Source organism: Rhinoraja longicauda, chromosome 31 (genome assembly GCF_053455715.1).
Source record: "Rhinoraja longicauda isolate Sanriku21f chromosome 31, sRhiLon1.1, whole genome shotgun sequence".
Taxonomy (NCBI): Eukaryota; Metazoa; Chordata; class Chondrichthyes; order Rajiformes; family Arhynchobatidae; genus Rhinoraja; species Rhinoraja longicauda.
In genome coordinates, this window is record NC_135983.1 from 11,621,856 (window position 1) to 11,643,088 (window position 21,233).

Sequence of the window (21,233 nt, forward strand, 5' to 3'; positions counted from 1 at the left end):
TTATGAAAGAAATTAAAAAAAATTAAAAAAAATTAGAAAAACTACCTGAAACATTTACAAAGTGCTGGACTAACTCATTGGGTTGGGCTACATCTCTGGAGGAAAAGGATCGGTGACATTTCCGGCCATGACCCTTCTTCAGACTGAAAGGGGGGGGGGTGAGGGGTGATCAGCTGGAGAGGAGAAAAGACCAGGACCAATCAGTGCTGTCAACAGATAGTGAGCAATTTTGAGCACCATATCTGAGGAAGGATGTGCTGGCTCTGGAGAGGGTCCAGTGGAGGTTTACAATAATGATCCCAGGAATGAGCAGGTTAACTTATGATGAGCGTTTGTTGGCATAGGGCCTGTACTCACAGGAGTTTAGAAGAATGGGGGGGGGGGGACCTCATTGAAACATACAGAATAGTGAAAGGCTTCGATAAAATGGATGCGGAGAGGATGTTTCCAAGAGTGGGAGAGTCTAGGACTAGAGGTCATAATCTCAGAATTAAAGGACGTTCTTTTAGGAAGGAGTTGAGAAATTTCTTTGGTCAGAGGTTGGTGAACCTGTGGAATTCTTCACCACAGAAGGCTGTGGAGGCCGTCAGTGTATATTTTTAAGGCAGAGGTAGATAGATTCTTGTTTAGTCAGAGGTTATGGGGAGAAGGCAGGAGAATGGGGTTAGGAGGGAGAGATAGATCAGCCATGATTGAATGGCGTAGGCTTGATAGGCCGAATGGCCTAATTCTACTCCTATTCCTTATGAGATGACCACAGGCAGGATGGTGCCCTGGTAGGCCCATTGTTGGCTTGGGAAGGTGTGATCTCAAGAGGGATGCAATGTGGTGAACTGTGGAACTGGTTAAATGACTAGGGTGGAAGAAGAGGGCAAGGGTGGGGTGGAGAATTAGTAGAAGTTACTTAAAATTAGAGAATTCAACATTCATACTGCTGGGTTGTAAGCTGCCCAAGCGAAATATGAGGTGCTGTGCCTCCAATTTGCACGTGGCCTCACTCTGGCAATGCAGGAGGCCCAGGACATAAAGATCAGTATGCGAATGGGAGTGGAAACGGTTGGCAACCAGGAGATTCCATAGTCCTCGGCAAAACAGTTGCTAAGTGTTCAACGAAACACTCGCTGCATTTGGTCTTGCTGATGTGCAGGGGCCCATATTGGGACACTGGATGCAGTAGATGAAGCTAAAGGTGGTACATGTGATCCTCTGTCTCACTTGAAAAGACTGGAGGTCCCTGGATGGAGTTGGGTGGGAGAGAGGGGGAGGTATAAAGGCAGGTTTTGCATCTCCTGTGGTTGCTGGGGAAAGTACCCGGGGAGGCGGTGGTTTGGGTGGGAAGGAAAGAGTAAACCAAGGAGTTGCGGAGGGAATGGCCTCTGCCGAAGACAGAAAGAGGTGGAGATGGGACAATGTGATTGGTGGTGAGATCCCATAGGAGGTCATGGAAATGTCGGTGCATAATGTGTTGGATGCAGAGGTTGGTGGGGTGAAATGTGTGGCAGAAGGGGGAAGGACACAGAGAAGGACACACATTCTCCGAAGAATGGGGACATCTCTGATATCCTAGTGTGGAACACCTCATCTTGGGAACAGATGTGGCGGAGGCGGAGGAATTGAGTGTAGGGAACAGCATCTTTGCAAGAGGCATGGTGGGGTGAAGTGTAGTTCAGATAGTCGACAGACAGTAGGTTTGCAATGAACATCTGTCAATAGTCTGTCTCTTGTGATGGAGACAGATGATGAAAGGGGAGAGAGGTGTCCAAGATAGTTCAGGTGAATTTGAGGGCAGGGTGGAAGTTGGTGGTGAGGTTAATAAAGTCAATGAGTTCTGCACGGGTGCGGGAGGTAGCTCCGATGCAGCCGTCGTGAAAGAGTTGGGGAATAGGGCCAGTGTGTGCCTGGAATAAGGACTGTTCGGCGTAATCGACGATGCGCGGCCAATATGAGTGCCCTTGGCTACACCTTTGATTTGGAGAGAGTGGGAGGAGTCAAAAGGAGAAGTTGTTGAGGGTGAGGACATTCCACTAGGCGGAGGAGAGTGTTAGTAGAGTCTTTGTTCGAGGAAAAATCGGTGGGGCCTAAGGCCCTCCTGGTGGGGGATAGAGGCGTAGAGAGACTGAACATCCTCGATAAAGATGAATGAACGGCGGCCTGGAATCTGAAACTTATTAAAGAGTGAAAGGTCTTGTGAGGTGTCTTGGACGTAGGTGGGAAGGGATTGGACAGTGGGGGGGGGGATAGGATAGAATCAGGTACGTGGAGTTGCAACATTTATTTGGAGACAGGGCAACAGATGTTTCCACTTCCCCAAATATTTGGTTGTAATCTATAATATTCAAAAACCTCCAGGCGAATATTTTCATGAGGTGTGACTTGTTATGATTTAGTATTAGGAAAAGGTTCAGTTCCTATTCTCTTAAGCCGCATATTACTTGATTCCAGTTAACTGACTTGTTCCAGGCTTCTAAAATGTATTGGAAGCTTTGGAAAAGTATAGTAATAACCTTGAATTTTGTTTCAATTTGTTTCCTACTCTCCTGTGATTGGGGGGAAATTGACAATTCAGTAAACATTTGTTTTAACGGTTCAAGATCAAGGACAAAACACTTTATTTGTCCCCTTGCGGCAATTTACAAAGGCACGTAGAGTAGTACAAAAACTATTGGGGGGGGGGGGGTTAGCAGGGTGAGCAGAGGGACGGGGTGGTTGAGAGTTGAGGAGCTGAACAGCCTTGGGGACACAGGTTGCCCTTCTCCTCTGTGTCCTACAGCCTGGGCAGCGAAGCCGGCGTCCTGAGGGGAGCCACTCAAACGCAGAGAACAGGACGTGGGAAGGGTCCTGTAAAATCCTGCCAGCTGACCTTAGCATCTGCTGGTCGCATAGGGTGGGGTGCTCTGACAGGGAGTCCAATAATTTTGGAACAGACTTTGGCTGTGCTCTGCAGGCGGTTTCAGTTCTGAAGGCTGATGGAGTGGAACCAGCAGGTGAAGGAAAACGTGATGACGCTCTCAATGAAGGAGTAGTAAAACGTGATGAGGATGTCCTTGCTGACCCCAAAGGAGTTGAGCTTCCTCAGGAGATACTGCCGCTCCTGGCATTTCCTGAGGATCCCCGCTGTGTTGGAGGCAAATTTCAGCAGATTGTCGAAGACTGTACCCAAGTACCTGTATTCCTCAACAATCTCCACAGGCTTCCCGTGGATGGTAGTGATGACTGCCGGAGCCAGTTCCCTCTGCTTGTTGGAGAATGTCACGACCATCTCCTTGGTCTTATTTGCGTTTAGTTCAAGACAGGAGTTGTCACACCAGTCCACAAACTCATGAAGAGCTGAGCTGTGGTGCTGTGAGGGGCCTGAGAGCAGAGATAGGAGAACTGTGTCATCAGCGTACTTGATCAAATTACAGTTTGGCTGGGTGGACCTGCAGTCATCAATGTACAGAATGAAGAGCAGGGATGAGAGGACACAGCCCTGCTGGGATGTGTGTAGGAGGTTGGAGAAGGTGTTATTGACCAGCACTTTCTGTGACCCGTTGGTGAGAAAGTCCATTATCCACAGACACCTTTATAGTGGATTTTGGTTATAGCGGATGGACCTGCCGACGCCACCCCTGGCACGCAAGGTGCGCCTGTGAAGCCCTTCTTCACCCACCACACGGTCTGGTTGACATGGCTATTGTTGTGGCTCACGTAGTAGTCCATTGTTCTGGCACCATGGAATCAGACGATCGATCTCCCTCCTATACGCTAACTCGTAATACATCCAACAACAGTGGGTCGTCATCATATTTAAAGATAGAGCTGGAACTGTATCTGGCAGCACAGTCGTGGATAGAACAGGGGGCTGAGCACACAGCCTTGAGGTGCCCCTGCGCTGATGGTTATCGAGGTATTGCTATCAATTTGTACCGATTGTGTTCTATTGACGAGGAAGTTGAAGATCCAGTTGCAAAGGGATGCAGAGAGCCCCAAATCCCTGAGCTTGGTAACAGGTTTGGAGGCAAAGATGGTGACGAATATTGAGCTGCAGTCTACGATCAACAGCCTGACGTATGTCTTTTTTATTGTCCAAGTAGTCTAGTGCATCGTGAAGAACCAGTGAGATTGGATCCCCTGTTGATCTATTGTGACGGCAGGCAAATTGTGATGGATCCAGGTACTTACTGAGATAGGAGTTGATATGTGCCATAACCAACCAAAAGAACTTCAACACCACGGGCCCTTTTAAAGCAAGTAGGAACCTCAGTAACAAGAGGTTGAAGATGTCAACAAAAGCTCCAGCCAGTTAGGTCCATGCAGGGTTTGAGAATGCAACCAGGTACATCAGATCCGAGGGTTCACCCTCATGAAGGATCTTCTGACGTCGGCCTCGGTGACTGAGATGGGGGCTATGGGGCCCAAGAAGGCACATCAGTGCTCTCCCCTTCGAAGTGTGTGTAGAACGCATTGAGCTCGTCCAGGAATGATGCCTTGCAGTCGTTTGAGTTGCCACTTAATTTTGTCTTGTAGGAAGTGATGGTATACTGCCCTGGAGTAGAGAACTATTTCTATCCATAAAGAAACGTATCTTCATTTAATTATTTATCCTGTTTTTTAAAAAGACATCCAGGAAACAACCTTTAAAAATTACCCTGTAAAGTCTTCTCTGAATCTTGATGAGATTCTTAATGAGGTCACCTTTCATTTATAAAAACTCTAAAGGGTTTAGCCCATTTAATATGAGAATAACTTCCTTATTACAGAAATGAGTGCGGTAAATCTTTGACTGTACTGTATCTCCAAGGCAAAAATGTACTTCCTTCTATAAGAAGGGCATAGTTGTACTCAATACTTCAGATGTGGGCTCATTTACAACACTGTATATTTGTAGCAAGTCTTTTGTTCTTCCTGACCACACCGTTTCTGAAAGGAATAGATTGTTGATGAAATAAATTGCTTTTCCAGTATGTAGCTTTCTACAGAATGCATGTAAAATCTATGGACCAAAAATTAATATTAATAGTAGATGGTAATTTTAAGCCTCAAAGACAATGCTCCTTTTAATACAAGAGTTGGAATTTAAACAAAACAACATTCTATTATCTTTGCCAAGCATCACTGTACTTTATTAAATACATTTGGATTTTCAGATTGAACTTTTTTTAGGGTCACCCAATTGTGAAGTAATAATGAAGCTTTAGGATAACAATACCATATAACTTTCATGAAATAACTGAAGTTTCACTCTGAAATTCAAAGTATTTGATAAAAAACAAATTGAAGAGTTTTACATAGCTTTATTTAGGAATGATTTATTACAAGTAGGGCACTACTTATTAGCTGAAAACATTAAATGAGAGGATGAATGGCTGTTCAAAATATTTTCAGCATTTTTGTTAACGATATTTAAACAATGATATTGAAGCAAAACTACATTCTTTCAGAAAATACTAGTATTTTAATTCCATGTATATTGAAAGATATGAAAAAAAAGACAACAAATGCTGGAATGTGGGATTAAAAAAACAGCTCTGAAAGAACTCTGAATAGATTGATAGTATATAGCAGTATGGGGCAGAGGGAGGTAGGTGATGGGGAGGGGTTGATGACAGATGGACTTATCCCCTCCTCCCCATCTAGTTCCATCTGCCCATCGTCTCCTCCCTTTCCAGTCCCACCTGTCACCCAATAGCCTCTAACCTGCCCTTACCTACTGTTATATAGTGGAAAGCTTTTCTCTCAGTCTTGATGTAGGGTCTAAACCCAAAACATCCACCATCCCATTACCTCTATGGATGCTACTTGACCGCTGGAGTTCTTTCAACATTCATTAGTCTATATCGCAGAGATCATTTAAAAAATAGAATGAGGCCCATTTTCTGTTGCTTAAAAATATAGGTTTTTATTCAGTGTTAATTGGGGCCGCACAAAGCTTGAAGTTAATTTGTGGCTAAGACCAGATTTCACTTAAATATATTATTAATAGTAATTATAGAAGGGAGGATAGAGAATTGGAAGATCTTTATGGTGATTGTCCATGAACATTTGGCATATGCATGCATATTTGCAAAGAAAGTGATGCTTATTGAATTCCACCTTGCCTATGTCAATATACACTAACATTTTTGGCCCAGTCTTGCAACTTTACAGAACTTTGAACTTATGATGGAATTACCAATGATTTCATTGTGTAAAGAATAATGTTCCGTCGAACTGTTTTACCTCTGCTCACGTACTGCTCATTCCTAGGTTTAATAAACCGTGCTTCAAACATTTATTTGCTTGTGTCCATTTTTCACTCTGACAGCTGTGAAAGTCAACTGCATTGGATCGTGTGGGGTTGCCAACAAAGCAAATGACACAGCATGGCAGGTGGAGGAACAGTACTTCAGCAGCACACTTGTTGTTGCAGAAAAAGGTAAGAGTTGTGCTCTGGTTCATTCATTTAAAGGCATCGAGACAGTTTATTTGACATTTACTTTAACTTGCATGTTCATTATCTTGATTGTCTATACTTTAATTTCAGGGACTGTTAATAACTTCCCAATGCCATTGCATCCATGTTTTCATATCATTGTTTAAACAGGATAAATGAAATCTTGTAAAATTAAAATACTTTTTAGTCATTTGAGTATGTGATGCTGTGCATTTTACTTTTGAGGACATTGTTTAATATCTTTCATAAGGTGGAGACAAATATGAAATAATTTGAGAAAGTGCAAAACTGAACAGTCATGCTCAAAAGTGTTGACTGGGGGCAAGACAATCAGAAACAATGAGCTGGATCTTGTTGATTATTGCTATTTATTCTTAAAGTGCAATCATATTTTAATGGTATTAATGGTTTTACCAGATTTGCAATGAAGGAACTAAGGAATGACTAAGAAATAATTTTGTTTGTGCAAAAGTAAAATACTCTGGATTCTGGAAATATAAAGAAAATGCCAGGGGTTGTCACCACATCTGGAACAATAGAGTTCACGTTTGTCTACTATCGCCATTCACAAGATTGTCAGTCTTATATATTAACTCTTTCTCAATTTACAGATGTTTCCTGATCAGAGTAATATTGGCATTTTTGGTTTCTCTCCTATTGAGTGTGTTTTGGATAATAGTTTGAATTTGAATTGTCAGGTTGCGATGAGCATCATAACTGGGGCTCCATAGTTGATTGCATACGTGGTAAAGCATATTTTTCATAAGATTCTGGTGAACTGCTGCTTCTGAGAGTCATCAGTGATTCACCAGTTCCTTGATAAATCATTGGACTACATGCAAACAGTCTTTTATGGAATGAGAAAATGGGTGGATGTAAACCTTTTACAATTTGATTAGAGGTCATACTAATTCCTGCTACTGAGATATTAAGATTGTAAACCAACATGATAAAATTGATATCCTGTAAATTGGATTTTCTAAAGTTACATTTTATTTGAACATAGTAACCTGTAGCACATTTTCTTGGAGCATTATAAGACTAACTTTTTTGTTTTGGATATTTGTATGAGTAATGCCATGGAGAGCAAACTGTAGTAATATTGTAGCACAAAAACCATGAAGCTCCCACGGTATTTTCTTAGTCTGTTTTGGGCAGTCTAATCAAAGTCCCAATTTTCCTTTAACCAGGAAACTAGTGTTTCATTAAGATGATTACAGAAGCTTATTGGAATTGCATGTGCACGTAGACATAATTGTAATTATTCGTGATAAAGCAAGGGTTTGGTAACCTAGTCAGAAATTGCTGGCGAAATGGCAAATGGATTTAATCCGAACAAGTGAGGTATTGCACTTTGGGAGGTTGAATGTAAGAGGACAGTTTACAGTTAATGACAAGACCTTTAACAGCATTGATATGTAGAGTGATCTTGGTGTCCAAGTTCATAGCTCACTGAAGATGCCAAAACAAGCAGATAAGATGGTGAAGAATGCATATGGCACGCTTGACTTCATTGCTAGGGGCATGGAGTATAAAAGTCAGGAGATCATGAAGCAGCTCTTTAAGACGTTGGTTCGGCCGTTTTTGGAGTATCGCATACAGTTTTGGTCACTCCAATGCAGGAACGATTTGAAGGATTTGGAGAGGGTGCAGAGGATGTTCACCAGAATGTTACCTGGATTAGAATTAGAATGATGGCTCATCATTTTTAGTGGAAAAAAATAGATTTGTGAATTGAATGAAAAATGATGACAGCAGCACAAATTAAAAAATCAACCTGTAAATCAAATTTAGTGCAGTACATATGGCTCCATGGTATTCATGAATTTATTTTGAGGTTTAAAAAAAAAAATTATGGTTCAAGACAAGCTATGCCAATGTTAATCAAAGAATATATGCGAGTTTCATCAGCCACCTAATTAATATGAGGTAGTAATTGACGAATGCTGATATCTACAAATCTGTTCTGTAACTATCAGAAAGTAATCTCGCAAGTGTGTCCACTTTATTTATTCCACTGCCCATTCATTCTTTCCATTGTGTTTAAGCCTTTTATCAGCATTACTCAATATGTTTAGTTTCCTGAGGCTGCTGTAAAATGGCCTCCAGGTTGGTTGCTCCAGAAGTTCCTGAAAATAGTTTTTCCAGCAGTGTGGGTTTATTTTGCTTCAATTTCCAACATCTGCAGTCTCTTGCGCCCCCTTTTTCCAGAGTTTGTTTCCTTTTGTCTTAACAACGTGACATAAAACATGATGTTGACACAAGAATGTGCTTTATTTGAATAGTGTCATAAGATAGCATGCACAGTTTGTGCAACATCAGCTACATGCACAGCGCTACATTGAAAAGACTGCTCCACAAGTAGCTGCCAGTAAGCGGAGTGTGGGAGTCCAATATGCCCAAATAAAACTTTATCTCTTCTATCTTGGATAATAAACAATAGCTCCATTTAAGCTTCTTTGTGAGAATGGTCAAATAATAATGTTACTGCATTGTTAGTACTTTGTAGATTGTGATATTTTACATTTCCCTTTTAGTACCCTTTGGAACAGCTGTACTTCAAAACTCAAACAATAAATTTCTGTTTGATCTTGTTTAAAATCTTGTAATAGCATGCAACTGCTGCCACTTGTGACAAAAATAGTTTCTTGGTTGCATACCAAATGACTTCCACCAATGGAATTGACCTTTCCTCCACTGATGGTAGATTTGGATGGTGTAGTGAGTAGAAAAAATGTTCTAAGCATTAGTAGAATTATTGGAAAATCTGCGTTCAGTTGGATGATCTTGTTCTATCCTACCATTTTTCTTTGATTACCCATTATTCCCTCATGGATCATATCTTCATGATACTTTCTCGTGACAATTCTTCACATTTCAGGGAAATAAATGGCCAGACCCTTAGGAACATTGATGTGCACAGAGATCTAGGGGTGCGCCAGAACTCCCTGAAAGTGGCAACATCAGTATCTAGTGGGGCATTGAGTGTAAAAGTTGGGAAGTCATGTTGCAGCTGTATAAAACATTGGTTAGCATACATTTGGACGATTGTGTGTTATTCTGGCCACCACACTATAGAAAAGGTGTGAAAGATACAGAGAGGAAATAGAAGAAGTTTACCAAAATGTTGCCTGGTTAGGAGTGTATAAGTTACAATAAGCGATTGGGCAAACTTGGATTGTTTTGCTGCAGCATCGCATGCAGTGGGGGTACGTGATAGAGGAGTATACTATTATGCAATGCAATGCATTAATCGGAGTGCAGAATTAATTTCCTATCTAAAAGATGCTGTTTCACAATGCAATAAAGGCCACAAGTCCTGTCAGCAGAAATGGTTTAATTTTGGATGTGCTCAGTATGAGCTTGGAACCTGCAGAAAGCTTGAAATGTAAAATTGTATCTTTTAAAAGTTGCTATTATGGGCTCTACTTGTATTTGTCTATAAAGTTACAGATGTTAGTATTTGAGGACCTGATTTGATAGTTAGCATTTTGCGTCATTGAATGAAAGCTTTTATTATTTTTACGTAATTGGTAAGTTGGAAGAAAATTAGGGAGTAGGACAAATTATAACTAATACACTGCTAGTGTAAAGTTCTAGGGGTGTACTCCTCTGAGCGCAGCGTACATTGCATTCTGTTTCAAAAATACAACGCACCTCTGACTTAATTTTTATAGGAAATGTTACTGAAACTGCTACTGACAGTCTTGTTTTTTTTTAATTGAAAATTCTTACATCAATGGAAGGGTTAAGATCGTGGAGGTCATCTTACATGTAAGAAAGAATTTTAAAGCTGAGGTAGCGAGACAAAAAGTCAGTGTCAGTCATCCAGCTAAGATGAAGGAGACTTGATGCATTTTATTTGATGCAAAACACAAAGTGCAGGAGTAATTCAGCGGGTCAGGCAACATCGTGGAAGGAATGGATAGGTGATGTTTTGTGCCGTGATGCTTCTTCAGGCTAATTGTAGTAAGGGGAGCAAGCTGGAAAAGTGGAGGGGCTGGACAAGGCTTGACACATGATAGCTGGATACAGGTGAGAGGGGCTTGATAGGCAAATGGGTAGACAAAGGCTTCTGCCAGGTCAATCCAGATACTGACGACCCTCTGAGTGAAAAAGTTGCCCCTGAGTTCCCTCTTAAAATCGCTTCTCTCTCACCATAAGCCCATGCGTGCTAGTTTTAGAATCATTTATTATCCTGGGAGAAAAAAAACTGAGTCATACAGCATGAAAACGTGCCTTTGGGCCCAACTTGCCCATGTCGATGAAGATGGCCCATCCGCATTAGTCCCACCTACCCACGTTTGACCCATATTCCCCTAAACCTTTCTTATCCGTGCACATGTCCAAATGACTTTAAAATATTGGTATAGTACCTGCTTCAACTACCTCCTCTGGCAGCTTATTCCATACACCCACCAGCCTCTGTGTGAAAATGTTGCTCCTCAGGTTCTGACTAAATCTTTCCCGTTTCACCTTAAACCAAAGTCTTCTGGTTCTTGATTCCCCTATTCCGCATAAAGTAATATGTATATCTACCCTATCTATTCCCCTCATGATCATATACCCCTCTAGAAGATCACCCCCTCATCCACCTGTACTCCAAAGAATAAAGTCCAAGCCTTCCCAACCTTTCATATAGACAATAGACAATAGGTGCAGGAGGAGGCCATTCAGGCCAGCACCGCCATTCAATGTGATCATGGCTGATCATTCTCAATCAGTACCCTGTTCCTGCCTTCTCCCCATACCCCCTGACATGGGTAGTATGTCATAAAGTACAAACAGTACATAAAGAGTGAAAAAACACACTTCAAACTAGAAAAAAAACACTGACAATAATGTTGGAAAAATGCAAACTACAAAAGAAGAGATATTTTGGTTGCAAACTGGCCTGTCCAAGTGCAGTTTTTATGCCCCTGTGTTGATGGAATCCAATATAGTTGGTTTACAGGCCTTGAGAAATGTTTCCGTCACAAGTGTAAAATAATTGAAATATCAGATTGAAAAGATAAAACGCTGAAAATTTACAGCGAGTACAAGGACATATGGTGCCAGCATGCGTTTAGGGGCAGGGATACAGAGCAGATAATCAATATTTAATGTTTAAGTAGTTGATAAATTTATGTTATAACTTTTAGAAGCTCACTTATGGCTCAGTCCCTCAAATCCTGACAGCATCGTCGTAAATCTTCGCTCTTTTCAGCTTAACAATTTCTTTGCTATAGCAGAGTGACGTAAACTGAACACAATACTCCAAATGTGGCCTCACCAACATCCCAACTTCTATACTCGTTACCCTGAAGGGCAACGTGCTAAATCACCCAATCTAGATCACCCTATCTAGATGTGACGCCGCATTCAAGGAACTATGTACCTCCGCTCTTAGATCCCTCTGCTGCACAACACTCCCCAGACCCCTGTCATTCACTGTGAAGGTCCTGCCCTATCGACTTCCCACAATCCAACATCTCGCAATAATCTGCATTGAACTCCATTAACCATTCCTCTGCTCACTTGCCCAACTGATCAAGATCCTGCTATAATTTTTTAAACCATCTTTGCTATCTACGATACCACCCATTTTAGTATAATTTGCAGACTTTCTAAATATGCCTTGCACATAAATTCATACAAGTTGGAAACAGGCCCTTCGATCCAACTTTCCGATGCCGACCAACATGCCCCATTTACACTAGTCCCACCTGCCTGTGTTTGGCCCATATCCTACTAAACCTATCCTATCCATGTACCTATCCAAATCATTGACATAAACAACAAATAGCAGTAGGCCGGGCACCGATACCTGAGGTACACCACTAGTCACCAGCCCCCTGTCTGAAAAACAACTTTCCACCATCACCCTCTGCCTTCCATCCATGAAGCCAATTTTCTATCCAATGGGCTAGCTTTCCCTGAATCCCTTTTCCATGTCCCTTATTTTCTTGTACAACTCAATAAGGTCACCCCTCAGCATCTACTCTCCAAAGCTAAAAGGCCTGGCCTATCCAACCTCTCCCTATAATTCAAGCCCGCAGTTCAATGGTCTCCACAAGGAACGCCATAGTTTCCTCATCAGCTTCCCACAAGGTCCGAGGATGTACTTGGTCCGGCCCTCGGGATATATCCAACATAATGCGCTTTAAAATCACCAATACATCCTCTTTGATAATCCATATATAATCTAAGACATCACAACTATAATTCCTCAGTTCTTTGGCCTCCAGAATCTTCTTTTTGGTATAGTTGGATGAGAAGTATTCATTTAATATGTCCCCCATCTCTTCTTTGCAGCCATGAATGTAACAAATGTAAGGGGACATATTCATTCCCTGGCCACCTGTTTTACTGTTAATATACTTGTATAATCTCTTGGGGTTTTTCTTTATCTTGCCTGCCAGCTCCATTTCATGTCTTTTATTACCTTTCTGGTTGCCACCTTAAGAGTACTCCTACACTTGTAAAACTCCAAGAGGGATTCTCCTGATCACTTCTTGAACCTGCCCTACTATTTTTGCAAAGTGTTGTCTGTTAACACCCTTGTACAGAGCACAGTATAAAACTCTATCATTTAACCTTGTACACATACCACCAATAAAGATCTTGCAATGTGTACCATTCCCAATGAAGTTTCTAATAGATCTTATTACATTAAGTATAAATAAAATAAAAATATAATCATTTAATAAAATCCCTATCTCTACAGGAGCCCTGGCAGCTGGAGAATATACTTACCCGTTCCAATTTCTTTTATCAGGTAAGCATATATTTGTGTATATTCCAAGTAATTTTAATATTGCTAACAGAGTAACATTATTGTATAGTGAAATCTTTTACTACAGAAGACTCCAGTGAGATAAGCCTTTAGCCACATTCTGTCTTTAATTAAATTACATTTGTGATAGAATAATACTTAAATCTTATTGCCCTATTCCTGCATCAGGCATTTTTTTCTTAACCTTGGGTGAGGTCAGGTGAGCTGCTGTTGCTTCTGTGTGTTTCATACAGTTTCTTACTGCCTTCAAAGTATGAAACACTAGTTTCATATTCTCTGGATCTTTTCAGGTCACCGATCTATCTCTGTATGTGCTTCATCATATTCTGCAATTCTGGCATTGAGAGGGATTAAATATCACTGAAATTCGTTCCAAAATAATTTATGTACTTGAATAAACAAAGCTAATTGTCCCCTCTTCACAAAGCGATCTCAATTACCTTGTTTGGCCTGTACTAATCCCAAACTATTGTCTATGAACATGACCACTATCAAGTACTAACGCAACATGTTTTGGTTATTTCTCAAGGAACGGGTCCTTCAGCTGACTTTCAATGTCAGTATCTCTGCCCCATGCGTCTGTCAAAATGCCTCTTAAACATTGCTATCATATCTGCTTCAAAAACCTGGCCAGGCAGTGTGTTCGAGGCTCATACCCCACTGTATAAAAGAAAGAACAAAAAACCTGCCTCACACATCTTTAAACTTCTCGCTTTCAGTTTAAATCAATGTCCCCTAGTATTTGATATTTGTACCTGGGTGAGAGCAATGTTGGCTATCTGTGCCTCTCACAATTTTAAATACTTCTATCAGATCCTTCTTCCACTGCAACATGACTTCCCAAATTTTGTACTCAATGCCCCAACTAATGAAGGCAAATATGCCATGTGTATTTTTTAACCACCCTATCCAATTGTTTTGCTGCTTTTAGGGAACTATGGACCTGCACCCCAAGATTCCTCTGTACATCATTGCTCTTAAGAGACCTACCATTTACTATATACTTTCTTCTTGCATTTAACTTCCCCAAATACACCATCTCACACCCTTTAAGCCAATTGATAAATGCTGATGTTGTATATGGAATTTTAAAAAAAAAATCTTAACCTGACATTTGGAATGTTTGGCTATCAAAGGTGTCACCATCAACAAAGAACCAAAACTGATATGAAGATTTTTTAAATTACGAAACAGATGGTCAGGGTCTGGAAGACACTGCCAGTTTGAGTAGTGGGGGCAGGTTCAATCATAGTATTGGAAGTGAAATAAATACTTGAAAAGGTGAAAAAAATTACAAAGCTATTGGCGGGTAGGGGGAAAAGGGATGCAAGGACTTCCTGGACTCCTTTTGCATAGAGCCAGCATTGGATCAATTGACTGAATGGTCTCCTGTGCCGTAACCTTTGTGATTCTACAAAACCTGCTGGGATGAAGTGCATTGTTTTGCAAGTATTTAAATATATCAGCATGATTTACAGCGCCACAAGAGCAGATCAAATTCAAGCAGAGATCAACTAGGAATCTCAGGCAGTTATATTAAATTGGGATAGATTTAAGGGTTCTGTGACAGCATGGTTTGAAATATTTAACTTGACATCCATGCGTTTGGAATTTTTTCCAGTCCATATAGGCACACTATTTCATTCATACTTTTGTACAGTGACCACCTGAGTTCCTGATCTTCAATGTTTTTTGAAGATGATTACAGAATAGTTGCTGGCCAATAAATGCTCCTGACATTCACTGTGACAAAACTATGCGGAGGGTAATTCACTTGCACTGATTTAGTGAATCTCCCAAGTTGCTGCCTGGTCTCCCAAAATTAATTCTAAGCCTTGTGTGGTGCAGTTTGGAGGAAAGTATTTTCCAGAATTAATTGGGTTTTTTGTTTGGCAACATTTCTCTCTCTGTTCCCATCTGCCCTCCCTTATTTGGTTCCATGCTTATTTTCCTTTCCTATCAGATTCCATTACCTGCAGCCCTCTTTTGCCTCCACCTATCTCCTCCCAGCCTCTGCTGATATCTCCACCTTTCCCTGCTTCACCTGACTCCATCTACTGATGACCTTCTCACCTGTATCCACCTATCACTTGCCAATTCTTCCTTCAACCCTCCCTCTCACCTCTTTATAATTACTATCTTACCTCTACTCTTTCAATAAGACCTAACCCAAAATGCCAACTGTCCATTTCCCTCCACAAATGCTGCCTGACCCATTTAGTTCATCCAGCAGAATGTTTGTCCCTTTAAAACAATTTTCTATTTTCATATGACCTTAAATTACATTTTGAAAAGGGATGTAATAACTATGTTCACTAAAAGGCTGAATTATACCCATTTAATTTCTGTATATTTTCTTCCAAAGCAACAATTCCTACTTCGTTTGAAGGTCTCTTTGGGAAGATAAGTTACCGCATCAGGGCTACAATAGAAACTACACGATTCTCCAAAGATTATAAAACTGAGAAGGTGTTTTACATTCTTAACCTGCTGAATCTCAATGAGATCAATGATATTGAGGTAAATGGATTGTCAGCATGTTTGCAGTTGTGTCAATTCCTCTTAATTTATATACTGATAAATGGAAATTTATTCCTGTAACTATTGTTGTTCCAGAGAGAGCAAGTTTTTTGTGCAAGTTGTCAGTAAACTATATAGATTATGGCCACGGCATGAGAACCATTGAGGATCATTGATTTTAAAGTAAACTGAAAAGATCCAAAGCCAATATGATAACTATACAAATGCCAAAAAAACATTATTTTCATGGTTTAATTTCAAAAGCCATTGCACCTTCACTGTGTATTTTAGGTTGTTTAGGAGTTAATTGGATTAGAAATACAAATTTTGTAGGATTTAGTTGGATTAAAATTACAAATTTTCACGTTTTCCATAGTTATCTGTGTTTTGTTATTGCCCCACCACTACTTCCAAAAATGTTTGAATGTGTTACTTGCACTTCACACATCCTAATAGTAGCATCATATAAAGCCATAAAACATATGAGCAGAAATAGGTCATTCGGCCCATCAGAATATAGAAATTATATTAAGATATTATTGTTGCTTTCTATGACCAGAAGAATTGGGGATTATGCCAAGGCACACATTGGGTTGTGTAGGGATCAAGCCCTATGTATGTCTTAACATCTTCTGGGCCACTGTTGCCTCTCCACTTCTTTGCCATTGTTATTGTGACAGTTACGATGTGCCTGCAAGGAGTTGTTTTAACCCCAGTTCCTCATTTGGCGTGATGGTTCAAGTTTTAAAGGAAGGAATCTGGAGCTGGGTATCTCTATCAGTAACCTGATTCAAAGCTTCATAGTTTGGCTTGATTCTCTGTGCAACCTATGAAAGTTATATTTGCTGGCAGGTTCGATTTAGTCTTTGAAATCAATGAAATAAATCTCACGGTGCAGTCACTGGAGAACAATTGTTTAAACCTCATCATTGTTCTAATCAGAAGAACCATGTTAACGTACATTGGTGTCGTAGAATTGTGCAGCAGAGAAACGGGCCTTTCAACCATCGTGTCCATGCAACTTTATTGCATATCGACATTAAGCTAATTTCTGGACGAAGGTCATATCCTTCTATGCCTATGTTTAAATGCCTGCCCAAATGTCTCTTAAATTAGTAGAGTGATTGTAGGCAGAGGTTAGTTGTGGGTGAGTGCTTTTCTGACTGGCAATGTGTAATTAGAAATGAGCCTTTTAATAAAGTTATTTATTTTAAAGGTTGTAATTGTCCATTCATGGCAACTATTAAATGCAAAGTTTATTCTGCTCTCAAAGCATGGGAATGTGTCCTTTGCAACGCCTTCATGTCAGTCAGTTGACATTCTGGGATAGTCCCATTTTTCTTGTTTGGCCTAAACCCTTCCTATCCATATCTGTCAAAATGTCTTTTGAAAGTCGTAATTTTATCAGCATTAACTTTCGCTGGTAACTCATTCTATATAGTGACTATATAATTTGTAGTGCAAACCTTAGGGATTGTAACATCCTGTCCTACTAATCAATCACAGTGGCGCAGTGGAGGGTGGCGCAGTGGTAGAGTTGCTGCCTTACTGCGCTTACAACCCCAAAGACCGGGTTAGATCCTGGCTACGAGTGCTTGTCTTTACGCAGTTTGTGTGTTCTCCCCGTAACATGCGTGGGTTTTCTCCAAGAACTTTGGTTTCCTCCCACACTCCAAAGAAGTACAGGTTTGTAGGTTAATTCGCATGGTGTTATTGATAAAATTGTCCCTTGTGTAGGATAGTGTTAATGTGCAGGGATTGCTGGTTGGTGCGGGCTCGGTGGGTCGAAGGGCCTGTTTCCGCGCTGTATCTCTAAACAAAACTCCAAACTATCATCTGAGTGAAAAAATTGCCCCTGCGAATTCTCTCCACTCTCCGCTTAAGTCTAGACCCTCTAGTTTAAGAGTCTTCTAACCTGGAAAAAAGACTGCAAATGTTTACTTTAATCCATGCTGCCCATGATCTTGTACCTTCAATAAAACCTTCCCTCAGCCTCTTATACGCCAAAGAAAAAAGTCCCAGCCTATCCAGCTTCTCCCTACAACTCTGTCTGTAGAAGTGCTAATTTGTTGAACATTTTTTCTTGACAGCAACCAAATATTGTAACGTTGACCAAGAAGTTTAGCTACTTGATTGTGAAAAGTGGGGTTATCATCTTAACAGTGAGCACTGATCTGAAAGGATACACCTCAGGACAGATCATTCATCTTACTACAGCGATCCAAAATAAATCTGGGAAGGATATAGGTAATATTGTCGCCAGTCTCATCCAGGTAATCTCTACTGAATTCTAAGCTCCACCGTCTGTCTTTACTGAAGTGACTGTTCTGTATCAAATATTAAAAATGTTAATAAAAGCAATTTCCATTTACGGGAGCATTGTCAAATGAAAGACTAATGTCAAACCATGTAAGAAGCTACTTAGGCAGATGGCCAAAGAGATGAAAGTATTTTGGAAGAGAAATCAAGCCCCTGGCCTTCAGACTGAGGCATACTTGCCACAAACCCAGGGTTCTTTTGCACATCCGGGAAGTTTATCGGTATGTGAGATGTAACAACTACAGGAAATAAGCGGGGCAATGAGTCATGCTCTGAAAACTGGCATAGACACAATAGTTTAAATTAACTCCTGTGTCATAAGAAAATTTGAGAGCTAGAACAAGAAATAGGAACAGGGTAGTTTGTACAACCCTTCATGCCTGGTATGACATCCAAGAAGATCAGGTTGTATGACCCTGGCTTTGGATCCACTTCTTTGTCTGTTCCCCCATATAGCATATTTGCTTATCTCCAATAAACCTTGACTCCAATGCAGACCAAAGAGCTGCCTCTGTCAACATTCAATTAATTCGCGGATAGAGAATTCCAAAGGCCCATGGTCTTGGGAACAAAGAAAACATTCCTTGCCTAAAAGATCTAATGACTTATTCAGAAGCTGTGGCTCAAAGTTCCAGTTCTCCCTGCACATATCTATTCTGTTAAATCCCCTTTGGTAGCTTGTGTTTCACTGGAGCATATCTTCTGAAGATCCATCAGTGGTTACTTTGATAAATGCCAGTACCTGGCATTTCTCAAAGGCTTTTCTCCTCAGAAAACATGCATACAGATCAGTGTGCCGTTTGCCTGAATAATGAGCTTTCTGTTGTCCATCACTAGGTGACAATGCTTCCAGGCAAATAATCACACTTAATGGAGGTCAGTTTCCACAACTACTCCAGTAACCCCTGCATATACTGATGACTTGACATGCATCATCACATTTAACGTAAATTACTCAACTGGGGTATTATCTGCACATTTCTGAACTGGCCAGGTCTTCAATCCTTCTTTTACACAATTACTTTCAAAGCTTTTGTGTTCTTCAATCCAGTCAAGTTATTGTGGTTCCTCCTCAAGTCCATGTTTTATCAGTTGTTTCACCAGTCCACTGATGATGACTCTCATAAAGGAATCAATCGGGCAGACACCATCTATTGCCTTTACCTTGAAAGCTGCGGAGCAAGCAGACAGCATGTTATCTTTACGTAGCCTCTGATTGCTCAGCCACTTCTACAATCCTGATACAACAATTACATATCCTCTCCATTGTTCATGTCCTCGGCCCCAAGTCTTGGTCTTGGGCAAAGCTATCCCCAAACCAAGCTGTGATGCAACTTCAACAGTATACTTTCTAAGGTATCGTGAAGTTTGAGTCTGGCCACATGCCAAATTTCCTCTGGAAATATAGGCATTGGTCAGCCTTCTTTTCTGTCGCATCAATGTAGTTGGTCCACGACAGATTGTTGGTAACAGACAGCTGGGGAGATCCATGCAGCACCGGGCCTTGAGAGTCATCTGGGGGCTGCCAACTGTTGTGAGGAAACTGCTACTCCCAGTGATCTCTGGAAACTCACTCAATAAGATCGCCTCATTCCTCGGAGGTCCAACTTAAACACACCAATGCCTCTACTTCCTAGAAGGCTTAGGAAGTTTGGCATGTCCCCTACAACTCTCACCAACTCACCATAGAAATAATTTTATCAGGATGCATCATAGCTTGGTTTGGGAACAGCTCCATCCAAGATTGCAAGAAATTGCAGCAAATTGTGGACGCAGCCCAGACCATCAGACAAACCAAATTCCCTTCTATTGACTCCGTATATACCTCGCGCTGCCTCAGCAAGGCCAGCAGCACAAACAAGGATTGAAGGAATCCTTGGCCACTGGCCACTCCCTCTTCTCCCCCTCTCACATCAGGCAAAAGGCAGAGGTGTGAAAATGCACATCATCAGATTCGGGGACAGTTTCTTCCCAGCTGTAATCGGGCAACTGAATCATCCGGCCACAACCAGAGAGCAGTGCTGAACTATTATCTACCTCTTTGGTATAACAGGTATAACAGAGCTTTATTTGTCGTTCGGCACCGAAGTACCGAACGAAACTACATAGCAGTCATAGAAAAAAAGAACACAAGACACATAACCCCAACACAAACGTCCATCACAGTGACTCCAAACACCCCCTCACTGTGATGGAGGCAACAAAACTTCCACTCTCTTCCCCACGCCCACGGACAGACAGCTCGTCCCCGACCGACCCGCACAGTCCCTGCACCGGGCGCTGAAACGTCCCGCGGCCGAACCGGGCGATGAAAGGCCCGCGACCAAGCCTTGCGCAGCTAAGTCCAGTGGCCGAACCGCACCGGGCGATGTAAAGTCCCGTGGTCGAGCCGCACCAGCGATGTTAAGTCCCGTGGCCGAGCCGCACCGGGCGATGTTAAGTCCCGTGGTCGAGCCGCACCGGGCGATGTTAAGTCCCGTGGTCGAGCCGCACCGGGCGATGTTAAGTCCCGCAGTCGAGCCGCACCAGCGATGAAAAGACCCGCAGCCGAGCCGCACCGGGCGATGTTAAGTCCCGCAGCCGAGCTGCACCGGGCGATGTTAAGTCCCGCAGTCGAGCCGCACCAGCGATGTAAAGTCCCGTGGCCGAGCCGCACCGGGCGATGTTAAGTCCCGCGGCCGAGCTGCACCGGGTACTGTTAAGTCCAGCGGCCAAGCCGCACCGGGCGATGTAAAGTCCAGCGGCCAAGCCGCACCGGGCGATGTTAGGCCCCGCAGCCGAGCCGCACCCCGCGCCGTGAGGAAGAGAAAAGTTCCCCCCCCCCACACCACCACCCCCTCCCACACATACACAACCAAAAAAATATATAAAAACCATCCCAACACCGACACACAACAAAAAAAAGAAGGAATAAAGACGAACAGACTGCTAGTGAGCCGCTGCCGTTAGGCGCCGCCACTTCCGGAATGCTGTTTAGGGAAGACTCTGTCAATGAGGGTATTGCCTCAGACTACCCTTTACCTTGCACTAAATATTCCCTTATGTATCTATACACGGTAAATGGATCGATTGTAATCATGTATTGTCTTTCTGCTGACTGGTTAGCACGCAACAAAAAAGCTTTTCACTGTACCTCAGTACACATGACAATAAACTAAACTGAACTGAAACTGGGTCTTTGTGAGGCAATACCCTCATTGACAGAGT

At 41.8% G+C, this 21,233-nt stretch overlaps 1 protein-coding gene across 2 annotated transcripts in view; it reads left to right on the plus strand.

The window, feature by feature from the left end:
- The window catches only part of arrdc1b (arrestin domain containing 1b), a 41,374-nt gene that overhangs the window by 8,502 nt on the left and 11,639 nt on the right, over nucleotides 1–21,233 (plus strand). For both annotated transcript variants that reach the window (XM_078425975.1, XM_078425976.1), the window contains exons 2-5: nucleotides 6,284–6,394; nucleotides 13,119–13,169; nucleotides 15,553–15,707; nucleotides 17,798–17,980. In XM_078425975.1, coding sequence (XP_078282101.1) covers nucleotides 6,284–6,394; nucleotides 13,119–13,169; nucleotides 15,553–15,707; nucleotides 17,798–17,980 — 500 coding nt within the window. The remainder of the gene's footprint in view (nucleotides 1–6,283; nucleotides 6,395–13,118; nucleotides 13,170–15,552; nucleotides 15,708–17,797; nucleotides 17,981–21,233) is intronic.